At 43.5% G+C, this 17,344-nt stretch overlaps 1 protein-coding gene across 1 annotated transcript in view; it reads left to right on the top strand.

The window, feature by feature from the left end:
* The window catches only part of cdh22 (cadherin 22), a 53,497-nt gene that overhangs the window by 24,382 nt on the left and 11,771 nt on the right, over positions 1-17,344 (top strand). The window contains exons 7-8 of the mRNA XM_076141102.1: positions 1,724-1,860; positions 7,650-7,771. Of these exons, the coding sequence (XP_075997217.1) occupies positions 1,724-1,860; positions 7,650-7,771 (259 nt within the window). The remainder of the gene's footprint in view (positions 1-1,723; positions 1,861-7,649; positions 7,772-17,344) is intronic.

Raw genomic sequence — 17,344 nt, 5'->3', positions numbered from 1 at the left:
TGTGGTGTACATCTTTTTCTCCCTCAGATCTTTGTGAAAGATAAAACGCTATCTAGTAATCTTCTGCTGAGATCTGAGGTTTGTATGTCCTCAGATGAACGATTGCCACGTAAGGAGGGAATGCAGAGAACGGCTGAGGCAGTCTCACAGACACAGTATACACCAACACACACAGGGCCTGTGCAAATTACCTCTATTAAAAATGCATGAGGCCCAGAGTTCCAGGTGTAATAAAGTACAACACATTGGCAGCGCTGTCGTTCACCAGTGTCTTGGCAGCCTGGAGCTGAAAGGCTGTGTGTGTGTGTGTGTGTGTGTGTGTGTGTGTGTGTGTGTGTGTGTGTGTGTGTGTGTGTGTGTGTGTGTGTGTGTGTGTGTGTGTGTGTGTGTGTGTGTGTGTGTGTGAGTGGGTGAGTCGGTGAATAGGATGGAGAGAGGTTGGCCAGGAGCCACCCACTGGGCAAAGTTAGCGAGCTCCTAGCCTGAACTGCCCATCAATGCCTCTGGCGTTCACACAGCCTCTTTTGAATCAGCACCGTTGTGCATCCCAAGTGATCAGGTTTAGTAATTTTATGCAAGAATGCATAAAATACAGATGCATGAAGATCTGGCCAAGAAAGCTAGGTTGTCAAGATACATTTTAGTTTAAACAAAGCTACAGTAACGGTGGAATGATTATTGAGGTATTGTTAAGTCACCAGCCAGAAAATTAAAATGGAAAGTGAAAAATTGTCCGTAGTGTTGCATCTTTTAAAATCATAATCACTATGGGCCTTTGTGGGTGGTACCGAGAGACAAAAACAATTATAGTCTTTCTATGACTTCTTTTGTGCTTCTAGTTCATGCTTAGTTTTGGCCAAAGACACATAAATGCTGTGTTAAGACTAATAATTCGTCAGAGACACGTATCATCTGCTAGTCACATAACCTCATACAAAATGTCCTGTAATGTGTCTGGGGAGCAAGAATTAAGATTGAACGACACCAGAATGAGAACCTGCTCTGTTTGCACGGCACGTTCAGGGCTGCATTGACACATTATCTCACCAAATTGCATGCCATTGTTGTATTATAACATCTCCGACGTTGTTGGTATCGCTTTCTTATTTCTACATTGTCACAATCACAGTAACAGTACCTGAAAGCAACACACTGCTGTGCCGGAGATGGATATAGTATTTAAATGATCTTCTCCGTGCTAAACGAATGCTTTCTTTCCACGTTGTGTCATCCTAGTGAAACCCGAGAGAAAGCTGACTTGTGTCTCGGTTTGAATTGTTGTATTAAAAGCAAATAATGGCCGTGATATTTCATGATGGTTTGTGTGGGCAAGAGTGAGCCTGTGAGCAAAGAATATTTTCAGCAGATTTTCGTCGACTCACCAACCTTCTGGGAGCACCAAGCACCCCAAGGAAGTGAAGCTCGGTTTTGGGTGTTACTCAGTGAAAATGTTCTGTTTGTTCTCTGAATCTGAATGAGCTAAGAGTTGCTTTATGGCAGCCTCCAATTTGGGGGAAATCAACAGGATTTAACATGTAATTACTTTTTCCCTTGTTTTTAAATGAAGTCCAAAATATTTTTTTTTACCACAGTCTTGTTAAAGCAGCCAGCATTCACAGGCCTTAATTAAAGGAGTGTGAATTGGAATCCTTGAGTTATTGGAGGCTCTGTGTCTCTCTCTGCTTCTCTGTCACTCACTCTTTCTTATTGTCTGCTGTTAAAGGTTCACCATTGATCGAACCACAGACCAGGAAATGATCTTCCACATCGATCCTGACTCAGGCGCCATCACTCTGGGCAAGATCCTGGACCGCGAGACTGCAGGCTGGCACAATATCACAGTGAAGGCGGTGGAAGCAGGTGGGTGATTGTGTCAAACTGAGATCCTCACACGTCTCATAACTATTGGGATTCGTGTAGCCACATAGATTCTGTGACATAAAGCTGTGGTTACGTTTTGTTGGATACATTCCATTCAGTGGTCACAATCTGAACCAGGGTTGTCTGGACGTTTTCACTCTGTGAGATCGCACATGTAGTGAGTTTGAGATGAGAGCTCAAGAGAAAGGTTTAATTGTGACATTGTATCCTCCTCCGTGGGCACATGTAATGGCCAACTGTAGGTGTTACTGCAAAACCACAGCCAAAGTATTCACCGACAAACTGAGTAAACAGGAATGAAAAAGCAATCAAATTCACACTAAAAGAGAAGTCTTTGTCGGGGCTCGGATTTAAAAGGGTTAAAATTGATCTGATGATTGGCAGGCTTAGTCCTGAGCCAAGCGGCTGCCAGTGATGGAGGCTGTACAAGTTGAATTAGCTGTCCAACATTTGCTGACTCCCACCAGGGGTGAAAAGGAACGACAGGCAAATCTCAGACCGCTGCGATCATTAGCTACCAAGGTGTCTGGCGGCTTTTCAGCATCGCGGCGTTGTGACTTTCAGGTTTGAAGAAAACAGGGAACCGGAAAGAAATCTGGTACTGAAGGGGTTAATGTGTCTGTAAATGGCAACGACAATTTACAAGTAGTAGAAGCATTGCATGTAGAAACAACAAGTCCTATGTTATTTCAGCAGAGTAAAGTGGAATAAGTAGCATATGGTGGAAATAGGTGTGCTATTGTCCTATCAAAGTACCTGCATGTTCTTCAAGGTGCACATTGCAGCATGAAGACTGAACGTGTGTGTCTTCTCAGGCAGTGTGTCCATTAATGGCATTTATCGCACAGACTGTGTAGTTGGATTGCACCATTGGCTAAAGCTCCAGACTAGCACGGAGCTTGTTTTCATTTGTGCCGCTCGGCCATTAGAGGCATCATGGCGCTCCGCAGTAGCCATCAACGCGCTGTCATCTCTCTGATGCTGTGCAGTAAAAGGTTTATTGCTTATCTTAACGCTGACAAACACGTCGGCAGAAATGAAAGACGTATACATCAGGGAAAAAAAAAACCTTCACGCCACCGGATGCTTTTGCCACAGGGGAGAGAATGAGGACTGTAATCAGCCGCAGAAGCTGGGAAGTTATTACTATACCATTAGAAGTAAAGCACATTTCCAATCTCATGCAGAAGAAGTGATTTTGGGATTGCGGTGGAGGTGGAGACGAGATTGCATTCTGTATGTGACGCACACTATCAACCATCCCACACGAGAATATACTAGGGGTGAAAACAACACACGATTGCATATCAACAAACCAGATAATCATAATTTTGTGACCCTCCCTCATAGGCTAGGAGTGTTATTCCTCCATTATTCAACACAGCAGAAAGTGAGCAGTAAGCAGTCTTTCCCAACACAAACAGTCAAATGAAAGACTTTCTCAGTCTTTTTTTGGAGCTGTAATCCCGGGGCAATTTGTGAGCTTTTGTGCACCGCTTGGCATTATGTCATAGGCGCATTTTAATGTTAATTAAACGTTTCAAGCAACCATAACCCTCCGCCAATATCGTCCTTAAACACATGCATGCACTCAACAGATAAAGCCTCTCACATAGCCTTCCCAAGGAAACACGGAGAAAGGCGGAGTCAGTGGTCGGATGCATCAGAATTCCCATCCAGATTGCTCCCGCACTGACTACGAGCTTCGCTGAGACCTGGAGACAGGGAGACGGCAGACGGTAGGCAGAGAGAAGACAATAAAGAAGCATAAAAATAGAGAGGGAAACGGAATTGTAAAGAGAGGTCGTGGGAGGTAAAGACGGATGGTTTGAGACAGGGCCTCATTGTCCTCTGTAATGATTTCATTTCATCTTTTTATTGGGTCCCTCAGCTCATTAAGGCCTGAGATCCACAAGGTCAAACTATCTTGAGAACATTGTTAAAGCTCCAGAGTTCTGTGGCACAAACCTTAATTATTCCCCCAGTCCATTATTGACCTTTGAACCGTCGTATTGCCACTGTGCCAGTATTGGACAAGACCCAACAACTTCAGTGGCACTGTTGTGTCTGTGTCCCGAGATTAACCCGGGCTGCAATACTGCAAGGAGATTACGGCACATGTCTCTGTGGGCGAAGAAGTTTCAGCACAAAGTGGAAGTACAGACAGAAGATACACACACACACACACACCTAGAATGTCATTGAATTCACCCAATTAAGAGTAACAACCGCAAGCATCTGTTCATGTAAACTATGACATTGGATAAGAAGAAACAACCTTTCATCTGCACGCCGCTTGTCTGCTTTCCTGTAACCGGGGCGTCACTAGGCACAACGCTTGTACTACTTGACAGTCTTCCTCATAGAAAACGCGTCGACTAAGTTAGAGTGACATATAATTTCTTGAGAGGTGAAAGCAAGTAGGATATCAGCGAGCAAAACTACTTCTTCAGCCCAGACAGGTAAGTAGGGAAAAAAAGAGTATCACCCTGAGGGCAGAGCGATGGTGAAGTCCTGCTGTCGGCAAAGTCTTTATCTCTTGCAGTGTTACAGGGAATGGACATTTTCCAACAGCATTTCATTCCACTCCTGCTGCTCAGTAAACAAAACACAGACACTTTGATTATTATGATGTTTGAACATTATGCTCCCAGACGCCAAATGAGTCACAGACTTGTTGTAGCGCCGCGAAAACGCGATAAGTGTGTCTTTTCAATCAAAGTTAGAAAATGCAAACGAAAGAATGGATCTAAAGTCTAATTTGCAATGTACAACACCGCGCGTGGTGTTGGCTTTAATCTGCAAGTAAAAAATGAGAGAGCGAATTTGTTAAACAGAGCAGAGGATGTGATGTTTGCCAATGAGGAGGCTCGGTTTGAATGGATGTAGCCACGCTGTTGCAGAGGAACGTCTGTCAACACCAGCAGAGTGAGAAAACCACGGATAATCACTGACCAGAGGCGTTGACCTGGCGTATGTAATCACTCACACGTACTGTATTTACTGTCATCGTCGCCGCTAAGGAGAAGATATCTGTCTCTCTTGTTTGGTTGCTTGATGAAATACGGCGCTGATACTGATGTGCACCGCCGCTGCACGTTCTCACATGGAAGCGCTCGTACGGTGGAGCCTTCAGATTCTGTTGGCACCTGTTTGAGGGGGAGGATGGGCCGACTAAATCTAATTAACTATGCTCAGAGGGTCTTTATGTGGTTTATAGTGGAGGACGTTAATTGCTGTCAATTCTTAATTGCGCTTAAACAAAATTGTAATAAAAGTTCAGGTGGCTATTGACGAGCCTCTGTGATGTTAGTTACAATTATAAAATATGTGTGTGTGTCTGCCTCAGGCTCAGTTGCACGCAGGCTTAAGTACATTCAGACTCATTTGCTCTTTTGACAAAACTAACATTTAAACCAAACTGTTGGAAAAAAAAGAGAGGAGTTTCCTGTGTTTGGTTACAAGCAATGACTTTGACACACAAACACACACACACAAGCATGCACATGTACTGTACACACATAAAGTCAACATAATTCCATGTCGGCGAGATCTTTACACAGTTCCTTTGAAAGATTTGTAGCAGCTGGTGAGTGCAGAACAGATGTTGAGGCATGCCAATAATCATTTGAAATCCTTTTTATTCTTCATCTGTATTTGAACACAGATTTGGAATGGCGCCACTCTACATGGATGACTCCCCCCCTCCCCCCTGTGGGCAAACGGGAGCGGGGCGTTCACGCATCGCTCATCAGTGTTTGACTCTGCGGGATTGAAACGCAACATGTACAAAACTCTGATGATGCTGATGTTTATTCTTGCTTGACGGCGGGCCGGCAGCGCAATCTGAGGACCAAATGAGACGAGATGAAATAGTGGATGAGATACTGTGTCTGCTTTTTGTTCTTGCAGGCAAAAAGCAGTCAATTAAAGCTCTGTATTGAAGTGAGAATTGTGCCATTAGTTGAGACCAGACAGAGGAGAAGCGTTTGAGAATTTCCCCGCACTAGCCTGGCTATTATCACTTTGCCCCGGCTGTCATTGGCAACCTGTAGCCAGCTGTCAACATTTCTATCAGTCTCACTCCTGAGCTGTAGGAAAGAATGATGTACTGCAGCCGCTGTGACTTCACCAAGAGAGTTCTGAATTGTTGGTTTATACACTTAGTAACACTATTGGATACAGCAATGTCATCGTTTTTTTTTTGCAACAAAGGAGGGGTGAGGCTGAGGAAGGAAGAGCGAGCGAGGGAGCGAGCGAGCGCTGCAGCAGAGTGTGGAACTGTTCCCGCCTGGAAACGTCAAAATAACACAACAAACTGTATCAAAATTTGCACGCGTTGTAAGAAGTGAATGAGCTGAAATTCTTTGCATTCAAGGAACTTCTGGCGTTGACATTCATCCACGTGGCCACTAGTTTATTGATCAGTCTGTGTTTCTAGTGAGTAAACCAATAACTGCCTGCTTATTTTCATGTTTAAATGGTTGTTAGTGCGCGTCTGTGTCGGTTTAACTTGCAGTCTGTGAAAAGTTCAATAAAGCAAAAAAATAATACATTTGCACAAACAACTAATCTAGGTAAAAAGAATATGAGATATAAGCTCCTTAAAACTGAGCTTAGTTGCTGCAAGGATATAAAAGAGAAAAGAAAAGGTTGCAAACATCACCTGCAGCTCAATAACGCTCCGATCCTTTGATATGAGACGAAGTCAATCATCTCTCACTCAAGACGCGAACATTCTAAAGTGGCTTTACAGCACCATCACACACTTACTTACTGCTAATGCTTGTAATGTACACGTGTCGGCATCTTGACTTAATGTATGTAAATGTGCTTTTCCCATCAGTGGGTGCTTGGCATTAGGTGCGTGTTGCTTTTTACTGTTGGAGGTGAAACTGATGTAGACCCTGTGTACTTCAACTCACAAAGTCACACGATCATAATAAGGCTTTCATTCTCTCTCTCACTCTCTCACACATACACACACACACACATCTCACACACACTTGAGGCTTCAGGCTCCCGACTGTACTGTACACGGCATTTTATGAGTAAAATGGAAACTCTGTCAGACATTATCGCACAATTGAGAACATGAAAGGTAGCACTAATTTGAAGTGGGTTTTGATTGTAGTAATTACATAATCTTCTTTGCTCCCATATTTCCATCCTTGCCCATTAAGAGACCTGTCTTGAGAGAGTGTTGTGGTTTTCACTCCAGTTCTTTAATCAGTCTGAAAATTGCAGGAGAAATAACAACGTAAGCGTCACTCTTGCAATTTTGTCAAATGCATTTATTTGTCATTATTGTCATGCTGAGGTGTGCCTCTTGCACTCAAGCTATTAAACAGTGGTAATGTCGGCTCATTATTGCACAGTGAGGACCTGGGGAGGAAAATGGAATCTTTGGTACCATTTTCTTGTCAGTCACCAGTGCCAGGAAGTGTAATTCAGTAATGAGGGTAATTTTAGGAGGCATTAGATGAAAACCCTGCAGCACTTAGCCACAATGCCAAACCAACTGCCTCTTTCATTGTCGCAAAATTGTGTCCATCTGAGCCTCGTCGTCGTCGTCGTACAGGATGAAGTTCCGTCAAAGACTCTCGTCAACAGTGTCCTGATAGGTGCTGATTGGGACGTGACCCCTAGTATATCCACATTCTGAACCTTCTCCCGCCACACTTTGTGTCGTTATGCTGTTCTACTTCGATTCGCAGAAACAAATCTAGCCTGCGAGTGGTAATTGCTTTTCTTTTCTTTCTCTGTAGATAATCACACGATGTCCTCCTATACGGCAGTGAGTATTCGTATTCTGGATGTAAACGACAATCCTCCTGAGCTGGCCACACCGTACGAAGCCTCCATATGTGAAGATGCCAAGCCGGGGCAGGTAAGTTTGTGCTGTTTTAGGGTCTATGGAGTCAAACACATGCTCTCTCATGCTTCCTCTCTTTTCTGGAAACGTCTATACAGATTCATTTGCACTTTAAAGCAAAACCTCCTCAAATGCATCAGCAGCCACACTTTTCTTTAATAGTCAGAGCAATATCAGCCAATACTCTTCACTCATATTGGCCCATCGCCGAGATCTGTACATAATTTAGAAGTTGCAGCTTTCACTAGGAACAGTTGAAAGATAAACCTGTAAATTGTTGAGCTTCGCAACAGCCATCTATATAGAAAGAAAGTGTGTGATTAGACAAATTGATGTCAAACATGCGTGAATAATTCCTTTTCACATTCACAACTCAACTACTCGCTTTCACACTGGCACGGATAGAATAGGAGGAATGTAAAGACGAGACGAGAGCCGTGGCCAAGCTATGAGTGGACGCTCTGTGGACGTGGACACGGTAGATAGATTGCATTCAGCTCCATCTGTTCTATGTACTGTACCTTGTGTATTAGTGATTCATTTATAAAGGCACGTGAACTGCAGTGTCTATTAGTTCAGCTGAGCTTTTGTGTTAAATGGTTCCTATCAATAATTAAGAATGACCTATCATTCTTTTTCATGCCTCCATCCCCAGTGTTTTTCATTAAAACATTCATTAGATCCAGGATAGTGTTTGCGCATTATGTTCACATGGACACCGCAGACTTCTGATATCTTTGTAGAACAACCGCTATTCTCCTTTTCATTATTTACTCCTTCTTCATTCTCCTCCTGTTGCTCACAGCAATATCAGCGGCAATCACTGCCAATCCCGCACAGCCAGATATACTGTGAGAGAATCATTTACAGCATTAAATCTGTGTAACTGAAGAGGAAAATGTGTCACTGAAAATTTAACAGCGTGCAGCAAACCATGAAATGATGTGAGGCATCCATTTGTGCCACCTCGTGCCGTCATTCAAATGTCGAATCCATACGCGCACACAAGGCTGAAGTGCTAAAAAGCAAAACAGAGGATGTCTAGATCAAAGGACGTCGGCACCTTTGCCCTCAAATGGCGACGTAACGAGCTGTGATATAAAGCATATGGACGACGCTGTATCACATATCACGTATCAATCATTTCCCCCGCTCGTCTCTTCTCGGACCTTTTTAATTATTGCCATATTTCTGGGTTGGAATATTCTCAGTTCAGCACCGTTATCTCTGTGACATTTTGTCCCAAAGGCAGTTTATAACCTCAGTTTGGGCTCACGCACAAGAGAAGGTGCCAGGAAGCCACTGAGAAGATTTGTTTTGTCATTATCTTGTTGCCGATTGCAGATAAATGTTTCTCTGATTTCAATCCTGGACTTTTGTGTGTGTCAGCAATGTGTTTATTTATTTAAAGAAAATAAATGACTTTGGGAATTCATATTTTCTGAGTATACTATTTATGGGCCTATACAGCCTACGGAAAAGTTTTCTGCATCCCATTCTACTCCAGGCAGCTTATGCAAGACATTAATCACCAAGTTTTTGTTCGCTTACACGGGCTGCATTTAAACAAATGTAGCTTTATCTGAGGTAGTTTCTCTTGCTGCTGCTCTGTGTTATATCGTTCTACACATGCAGTGAGACAGCAGTTTATATAGTTTACCCTCATAACTTCATAAACCACAAATTTATAAAGCCTCAGAGAGCTGCTGTTGTAACCAAGCCAGCAAGATTCATGCAGTAGGAGACTGAAAAATCATGACAAAAGTCAGAGCCATGGTTGTTTTCAATACAAGGCCAGATCTCCCCCACTGATCACCATTAAAAATGGACAGAGTCATTAGGGTATTTAATACTCCTTACACAGTCAACAGGCCCTGGGCGCAGTTGGACCCAATTATAATGTGCCGAGCAAAGGAATAATTAAAATAAGTAAGGCTCTAAAGTGGGGTCTCAATGCTGGAAGCTGCATTTACATGTGTAATGAGACTCAGGCATGTGTTCCCCCCTGATCCACACACTCTTAACCACTTATAGCCCCTCTGCGCATCTGCAATGCTCAGCCCTGCCGCCGCCCTCCCCCCATCTGCCAGAGCCCACATTAACCTTCAGCTCCTAATCACGCCAAGACGTTTACTCCAGAAGAAGAGAGAAGATCCACAATGTCTCCCTGCATCCATCTATCTATCTATCTATCTATCTATCTATCTATCTGTCTTTCACACTCCTTTCCCTAATTTTTTCATATGTGAGACAGGTTTTTGTCTCGTTGCCATTGAGTCTCCTTTCTGTGTTATTGCAGACTTTGGCTGCATTGAATGAGAATGTCTCAGCCTTGGGTCAGAGCCTATCTAGCACTCATTTTCAGCCTCGGGGGGTAACCTGTGAAGGCACAAAAGAAACAATTCAAGCCTCCACATCATGGCTATAATGTATGAAATGCAGTGGTCGTTTTTAGCCCCTGCATCGGCCAGTGAAAGTGGAAGGAGTGTGTGAAGAAAAGGATTCATTGTGTTCATATTGGTGCGGAAGAGCTTGATGTGGGGTTTTTTTTCCGGACTAATAGCATTAATGAAGCCTTTCCAAAAGAAAAAAGTAAAGTAAAGCGAATGAGTGAATCAAACCATTAATGAATTACAGATGAGATAACACGTACTCGCCTGGGCACTTAGTGTGAGACAGCAATTCAACTTTCAAAAATTAGAGCAAGAGCAACGAATAAAAACGGATGACACGCGGAGGAGGAGGCCGTGTTTTAAGCTAGCAACATTTCAGCGTGCATCTATGGATGTCACTGTTTTTGTTAAGCATGGTCGCTGACTCAAATAGATTCATCCTCCTCTTAGGGTAAAGTAAATTATTAAAATCCTGCCAGAGTGCCCTTGAGGTAAACCCAGTGGGCTCCTCAAAGGTTTGATCATACAGCAGATTATGACTGTATACACTGAGTTTATTTGGGTCTTGAGGACAGCGCTGCCCTGTGGGATGGATGCATAGTTTCTTCTTACAGTTTCTGCAGCCACACACACACACACACACACACACACACACACACACACACACACACACACACACACACACGCACACACACGCATTGGGACACAGTGTTATTCACATTTCATCAATATTTCTGATCAAAATCGCATGAACACTAGTCAGGTCATATTTTTGACTTCATTATTCAACAAAGGAGGATTCTGGTTATGTTGCTATTCTGTTTATGTTGCTATGCACAAATTGACTTGCTGATTAATATATACAGTATATATGTATATACTGTATACACAAGCACCAATACATTATTGAATGATAGGTGCTTTTTCATAGTTTTGTAACACATTGCAGTGTATTGATCACCAATGTAAACTGATTATAATTCCCTACCTTGTTGGTTTGCTGCATATTATGATTCACTCCTACTGTAAGTCATCTCTATCAGTTCTCGTCAGCTGGTTTGGCTTCATGGATACGATATGATTCGTTGTATGTAAAGGCAAGACCATAATATTACAGTAACGGGAGCAGCAGTAGCTCAGTCCATAGGGACTCAGCTTGGGAATGGGAAGGTCGCCGGTTCAAGTCCTGTATGGAGAGCCCCCAAAACTGCTCCAGGGTCGCCGTATCATGGCTGCCCTGCGTTGACCCCTCTGTAGAAAGCATGTCTGTCTGTAAGAGACGAACGGAAGCCAAATTTCGGATTGCCGTGTTTGCATGGTGACGTGTTCGCATGTGATTTGATCCAATAAAGTTTATTCTTCTTCTTAAAAAAAAAAAACTAGGTTTAGGCTGAGGCCAAATACACACAATCTGCAAACATCTGCACCACCACCCTGCATGTTTACGGCAATGTTTCAACTTTTCCATTTCACACAAGATGTTTGTGCAAGCAATTATTGTTAATGTATCGAGTGATCTCAGTGGAAAAAACGTGATTATGAGATTGGAGTAATATAGTCACGAATCTCACATTAGGTTCTGCCCAGTCTCGTCTCATTGTCTTATTATCTCTACACAGGAGGGTTGAGCTCTTCTACGTCACAAAGCAAACACATATTTGATCTGTATCTGCTTAAAAATGACTAAAATAGTACCTAAAAAATGCAAGAGCTGATTGCATTGTGTAGTTTGTCACCATTGTAAGCTTCTGTTGTGCTCTGTTAATATTCAATATGAAGGCAATGGTCAGATTCATAGGATTATCATGGGGCTGAGTGCTGTTGCCTGATATGGAAGTGCTTTGATCTCTCTTGCTTCCCAGAATGCACTTATTTATTCAGTAAATGAAGCTGCCAAAGGAGGAGCCCAGAGGTATACGCATCAGCCAGCAGATGTTTGCGTGCAAAATGAGCTTCAATTTTGTTTCAGTTCCCCAGAATCCTGTTAATAAATGCGCTAACTTGGATGGGGGTTACAGCTCTCGGAAATGGGCATAATTAAGTCAATATTTCTTTCACCTGGAATAGAAGACGGGCTTTGGCTATCTGCCCTCCGCACCACCCCCCGCCCCCGCCCGCTGCATATGCCTCTGACTCTAACCCAGAGAACAGGCTTTACTCATTCCATCTGGCATCAGAAAATCTGAAGGTAGAAAGCCTTCTAAGTGTGGTTTCTTGTCCTGCATGTTTCTTGTTCTTGAAGGGGCCTCACATATTGGCAGAATTAATTAACGCCCAGCACAACACCTGTTATTTTTCAGTAAAATCAACTGTCAAATTGCCTCGACTTGATATTCAAAACTTTGCACAGGAGAGTGTTCCTTAGTTCCACTTTGCTATTACAAATCAGCCAGAACCCACTTGTGAGGCATTATGAGTGTCACATGATTGATAGCAGTGCTTGATTATAACTAATCGTAAGCAAACACTAATTTATTTTGTAGCTAAATCGTTCAGTCAAGCTGTCAGTGGAGCAACAAGGCATGCACTGTAGTATGTGGGACAGCAAGTTGAGTGTGGGCACAGAGAGAGAGAGAGAGAGAGAGAGAGAGAACGAGAGAGAGTAAGTTATGTGGAGGCTCTTTTTGTGGAGGTTTTTCTTTGACATATTCTTACGTTTTCTCTCTCTTTTCTATCCTTCCGTCTGTCTCATCTCCCCATTTAGCTCAGCTACAAAGTACATTTCGGCCCTTTTAATTAGCTGGATCCTTTGCCCTTTTTTGTTTGTCACAAACTACATCACACCCACACGCTCATACCTAGCCTTCACCGTCACACTCTTAATATGTCAGATCCAGCTGTGGTTGAGGGAGCTAATGAGGAGCGGCCTTTGTCTCCTGCTGTGCGCGGCGTTATCATGTCGGCTCCCTGGCTCAGGTCGAGCTTTTGGTGGAACCACGTAGAAAATCAGATTAGCCTAAGCCTTTTTCAACTGCGGTTGAATTTGATCCCATTTCAGAGTTGGCAACCCTTTGTATTGTGTGTGTGTGTGTGTGTGTGTTTTGTGGAAAGAGTCGCCTGTGATGGGAGGGGGGATTTTTAGGATGAGGAGTAAATAAAGAAATGTGACACTGGCTAAGCAGCTTTTGCTTGGGGATGCGGTTCAAGCCAGAGGCATGAACCAAAGAGTTTAATAGCTCCTCTCTTTGATTATTTCTGCGGCCTGTCGAGGTCTAATGCAGGACGATGATTCGGAGGAGAACAGAGGAAACCACAGCTCACTAACTAAAGACATCCAGGCGCTCAGTGCAAATTTTTAATGACCGCCCACCTGGAGATGAGTGCAAGCGTGGAAGCACATACACACCCGCACACTCTGGTTTCTCTTCCCTGACTTACTCTAAATTAGAGGTTGGCTGTCTAACATTGTTAAACAAAACTCCACTCAATTAAACTTTTTAGCATCAATTTAATTCTTATCATATCCTGCTGCTGCTGCTGTTATTGTAGCTAACTGAATATCAATGTTCGGAAGAATGCCTCGAAATTTGATATAGAGATGTATGATTCAATGGAATTTAGACCGTCTATTCCCATTCAGTCAGATATTAGCTCATTCAAAAATGATCCTATTATACAAAATTATAGTGCATAGGCTTTTAAAACGCGACCTTGGTTTCTGTCAGCTTGTATCCAAGTCCTGGTTTGCGTATTTCACCCACCTGCTCCACCTCCCTGACTTCAACGTGAGCACACAAACACACACACACATCTCATCCTCTCAGCTTGCCCCTCACCCACCTGGTGGTATTTATCCGACTGAATGCAGAGGGACGGGTATCATATACTGCCATGTGCGCTGAAAACGGGCAATGTTGAAGGCCAAATCTAAATATGGCCTGAAGGTAAGGGAGGCCTGTCAGCTCCTCACAGTCAGCAGGGTGACCCACACTGTGACAGATCACCTCAGCTCGGCCAATCTACCCCCAATCGTCCAACCCCCTGGAGGAGAAGTCAGATAGAAATGGCTGCAATGTAAACATCCAGGCTCTGCACTCATACAGTACAGACACTCAAACAATTCCAAAACACACACACACAGACACAAATACGGCGTGAGTTAAAAATATGGAGCAAATCAATACAACCAAAGTATTAAAGTCAGACAGGCTTGTAGTGTTGGCAGACGGTATTGCATTAGACGAGTGGGAGACTGTGACTCATCTGTGCTCCCCGCCAAAATGTTGCTTCCCTTTCATCTCTCAAATGTTGAACCAGACCAATTAGCGGGATATTTCGGTTCAGTTTTACTACGCCTGTGTTGATTCCAAATCAGCCTCGAACTCCCGAATACTCTGTGTACAACTTTGGATATGGGTCGCACGATTTACCCAGTTTGTTATTTCGGTGATACATGAGGATGAAGGTTAGAGATGTTCCGTGTGACCACTTAGGCTGCTCTTATCATCTTAACAACAGAAGGGATACAGTGGCGAGGCTGTTAGACACCTATCAGGAGTAGTTCAAGGCTGGCTTTGCTGGTTATTATCTTCAGTTTCAAGGAAATGCTGGCAGTAACTTGGCCTTTCCACCTCTGAGAGTCCTTTACTCCTTGGGCCAGGCGAGGACTGTGAGATAAGGTTTTTGATATAATTTGATATATATCAAGAAAAATATCCATCACCGTGTCTCCAAAAACCATGAAAATAGTCACGGCAGCATCATCGTCAAACTTGAAACAGGTTTAGATAAATGCATGGAGTCAGTTTAATGCTTCGCTAGACGGGGTGAGTGTGCATTTCTCCTCTGAAATTAATGGTTGTGTGAAAATTTGCACCTCCGACACATCCAGTGCTTTCAGGCTTTAGAGGTGAGTCACATTCAGTTCATTTTAAGTGCCCGCATATTTATTCAGTCTTCCATTCATTACTGCCTTGCTGCCATTGTGAAAATAGGTGTTTTTTTGCTGCATTTGAGGAAGCCCCCCTCCCTTCCCACCCTCCCTCCCTCTCACAACCTTGACCTTTCAAACGCCCCCCGTGCAGAGCAGCTGTCCTTTTGGGAAAGTCTCCTCGTCTTGCTTTCCATGTATGCTAGAGATTTAAAGGGGTCAGAAAAGGGGACTGCAAGATAGAAATCTAATTAGGTGATTGTGCTTGAGGGAGCTTCGCTGGCTGCTCAATAAACTCCCACACACTCTCCTCCCCTCTCATTTCCCTCCCTCGTGAGTCTGAGCTCAGCCTGAGAGAGTCGTCGTCCCCCCCCCCCCCCCCCCCCCCCCCCCCCCCCCCCCAGCTGAGGGCTCCGTCGCAAATAAGCACATCACGGCTCACTTACTACATGTTCGCAAGCTCTTCGTCTCTCTTCAAAGAAAGAAGTGCATTCATCGCTCAACTGATCATATTGCTGTTTTCTGCTCATTCCTCTTTTACCCTCCGGCTGAAAAATAAACCCAAAAGGCCTTAGTCCAAAGAATGGGGAATAGATACAATCAGACCTGTTTTTTGCTCAGGCAGTCCCCAGGTTAGGATCAAATTCCCTTTTTAAGCCTGTCTAAAAGCCGAATTTGTACGTAGGTCAGAACCATTACGTACGGTTCACATCTAGTGCCAATGAGTCAAACATAAAACCACGCTACGCTTCCCTCAGGCTGATGAACTGCCGGAAACACGCATTGGTTGTGAGCGCAATTCACACGGGTGCGTTGTAGTCCGCTTGTTCGTTATTACAAACCGTTGTATGTAACACAATGTTTTATAATAATAGACTGGGGGATGTTCGTAAGTTGGCCGTTGGTAACTCGGGCCTACAGCACACTATGTCTATAGTCTATTCATCAGTGTGAATTTGCTGTGCACGGGCCTGTGTTCCATCTCCTTTTGTGTTCGCGTGCACAAAAGAAAAAAAAGCACACGCATGTACAAGAGCACCGGGATGTAATTTACAATCCTACAATGAATACAACAAAGATGGTATACATTTACTTCAAGGGGAAGAAAAAAGCATCAGTGAGACTCTGTTAGTCCCTTTGCAGTTTGTTTAGCGTTTGCCCCGCGTCTCTAGCTCTCTCTGAGAGAAACATGGAGAAGTATATCCACTTCTGTAGCATGCAAATTGCAAAGAAGCATGTATAAAATTCTTGGGGGATTCATGCATAGAATTCCATCAAAATGTCCTTCAACTAATGCAAAGTCGTTACAAATAGACCTAAACATTTTGTAATGCGTAAGTGTACTTATTCCTCCTTTACTGATCTCCCTAGGAGTACACAGAGTAGTTCCTATTTAATAACTGTGTGTTTCTTGAGTGTGTTGTTTCATTGCAGAGGCGATGAAAGAGGCACGTGTTCGACCCTGAAATCATGCTTTAGGGTTTTATGATTACACTGTAAGTCACATTAACTTGCACATCCTCTGCCAGCTGTGGATGTGTTTGATCCTATTCTGTGTCTAAGATGATTGCCTCAATGCTGATGTGCCTTTTATTCTAAAAGTACAATTGTAGCCTGGGAACGTGCCCGACAGCGGCTTAGTCACAGTAACCCACAACCAACTCATAATCATCCCCACAATTCAGCGCGTGGATAAATGAGGCCACAAAGATCACTAAAGACGGGAAACACCAGCTGGAAAACAAACAGTAAATTAGATTTCTTTATGTGCGTGGGAGATGTGTTTGTTTTGTTGAAATAATCAATTATCAGGCTGTATGATGAATGAGGGACACGTCTTTCTAGAAAGGTCATGGATGAGAGAGGCAAATACTTTGAATCAGATAAAGGCAAAGGACAAGGAAAAGCAGGAAGAGGTGCTCAGAGTGATGGAGCGAGCGAGCGCAGCAGTAAGAGAGGAAGAGGGTGGACAGAGCGAAGGGTTCAGTCCAGTAAACAATGCCTCGTTTAGCATTTCAAAGCTTCCGTTCGCCGTAAAGAGGAGACAGGCGCAGTAACAGGTGAGTAATGGTTTGATGAATTTCCTTAGATTTTATCTGGTACGGAGAGCTTTTGTGAGTGCAGACAAAGGAATTACAAGCGCTGAAACATCCTGCTTTAATCATTTTGAGAAATGTCTCCCGTAATAGTAGTTCACCAATGTCTTAAGAGTGCCGCAGTATAACACAAAGCAAGCTTTAGTCTTTTGACGAGACACTTCAAACGTGAGGAAAGCCAGGCGGGGATAAAACAAAAGAATTCCATCAATGTGTTGTCGTTTTCCTC

This window comes from Genypterus blacodes, unplaced genomic scaffold (genome assembly GCF_046128005.1).
Source record: "Genypterus blacodes isolate CSIRO-AG114 ecotype Tasmania unplaced genomic scaffold, CSIRO-AGI_Gbla_v1 ptg000017l_1, whole genome shotgun sequence".
NCBI lineage: Eukaryota > Metazoa > Chordata > Actinopteri > Ophidiiformes > Ophidiidae > Genypterus > Genypterus blacodes.
This window is presented reverse-complemented; position numbering and strand designations above follow the sequence as displayed.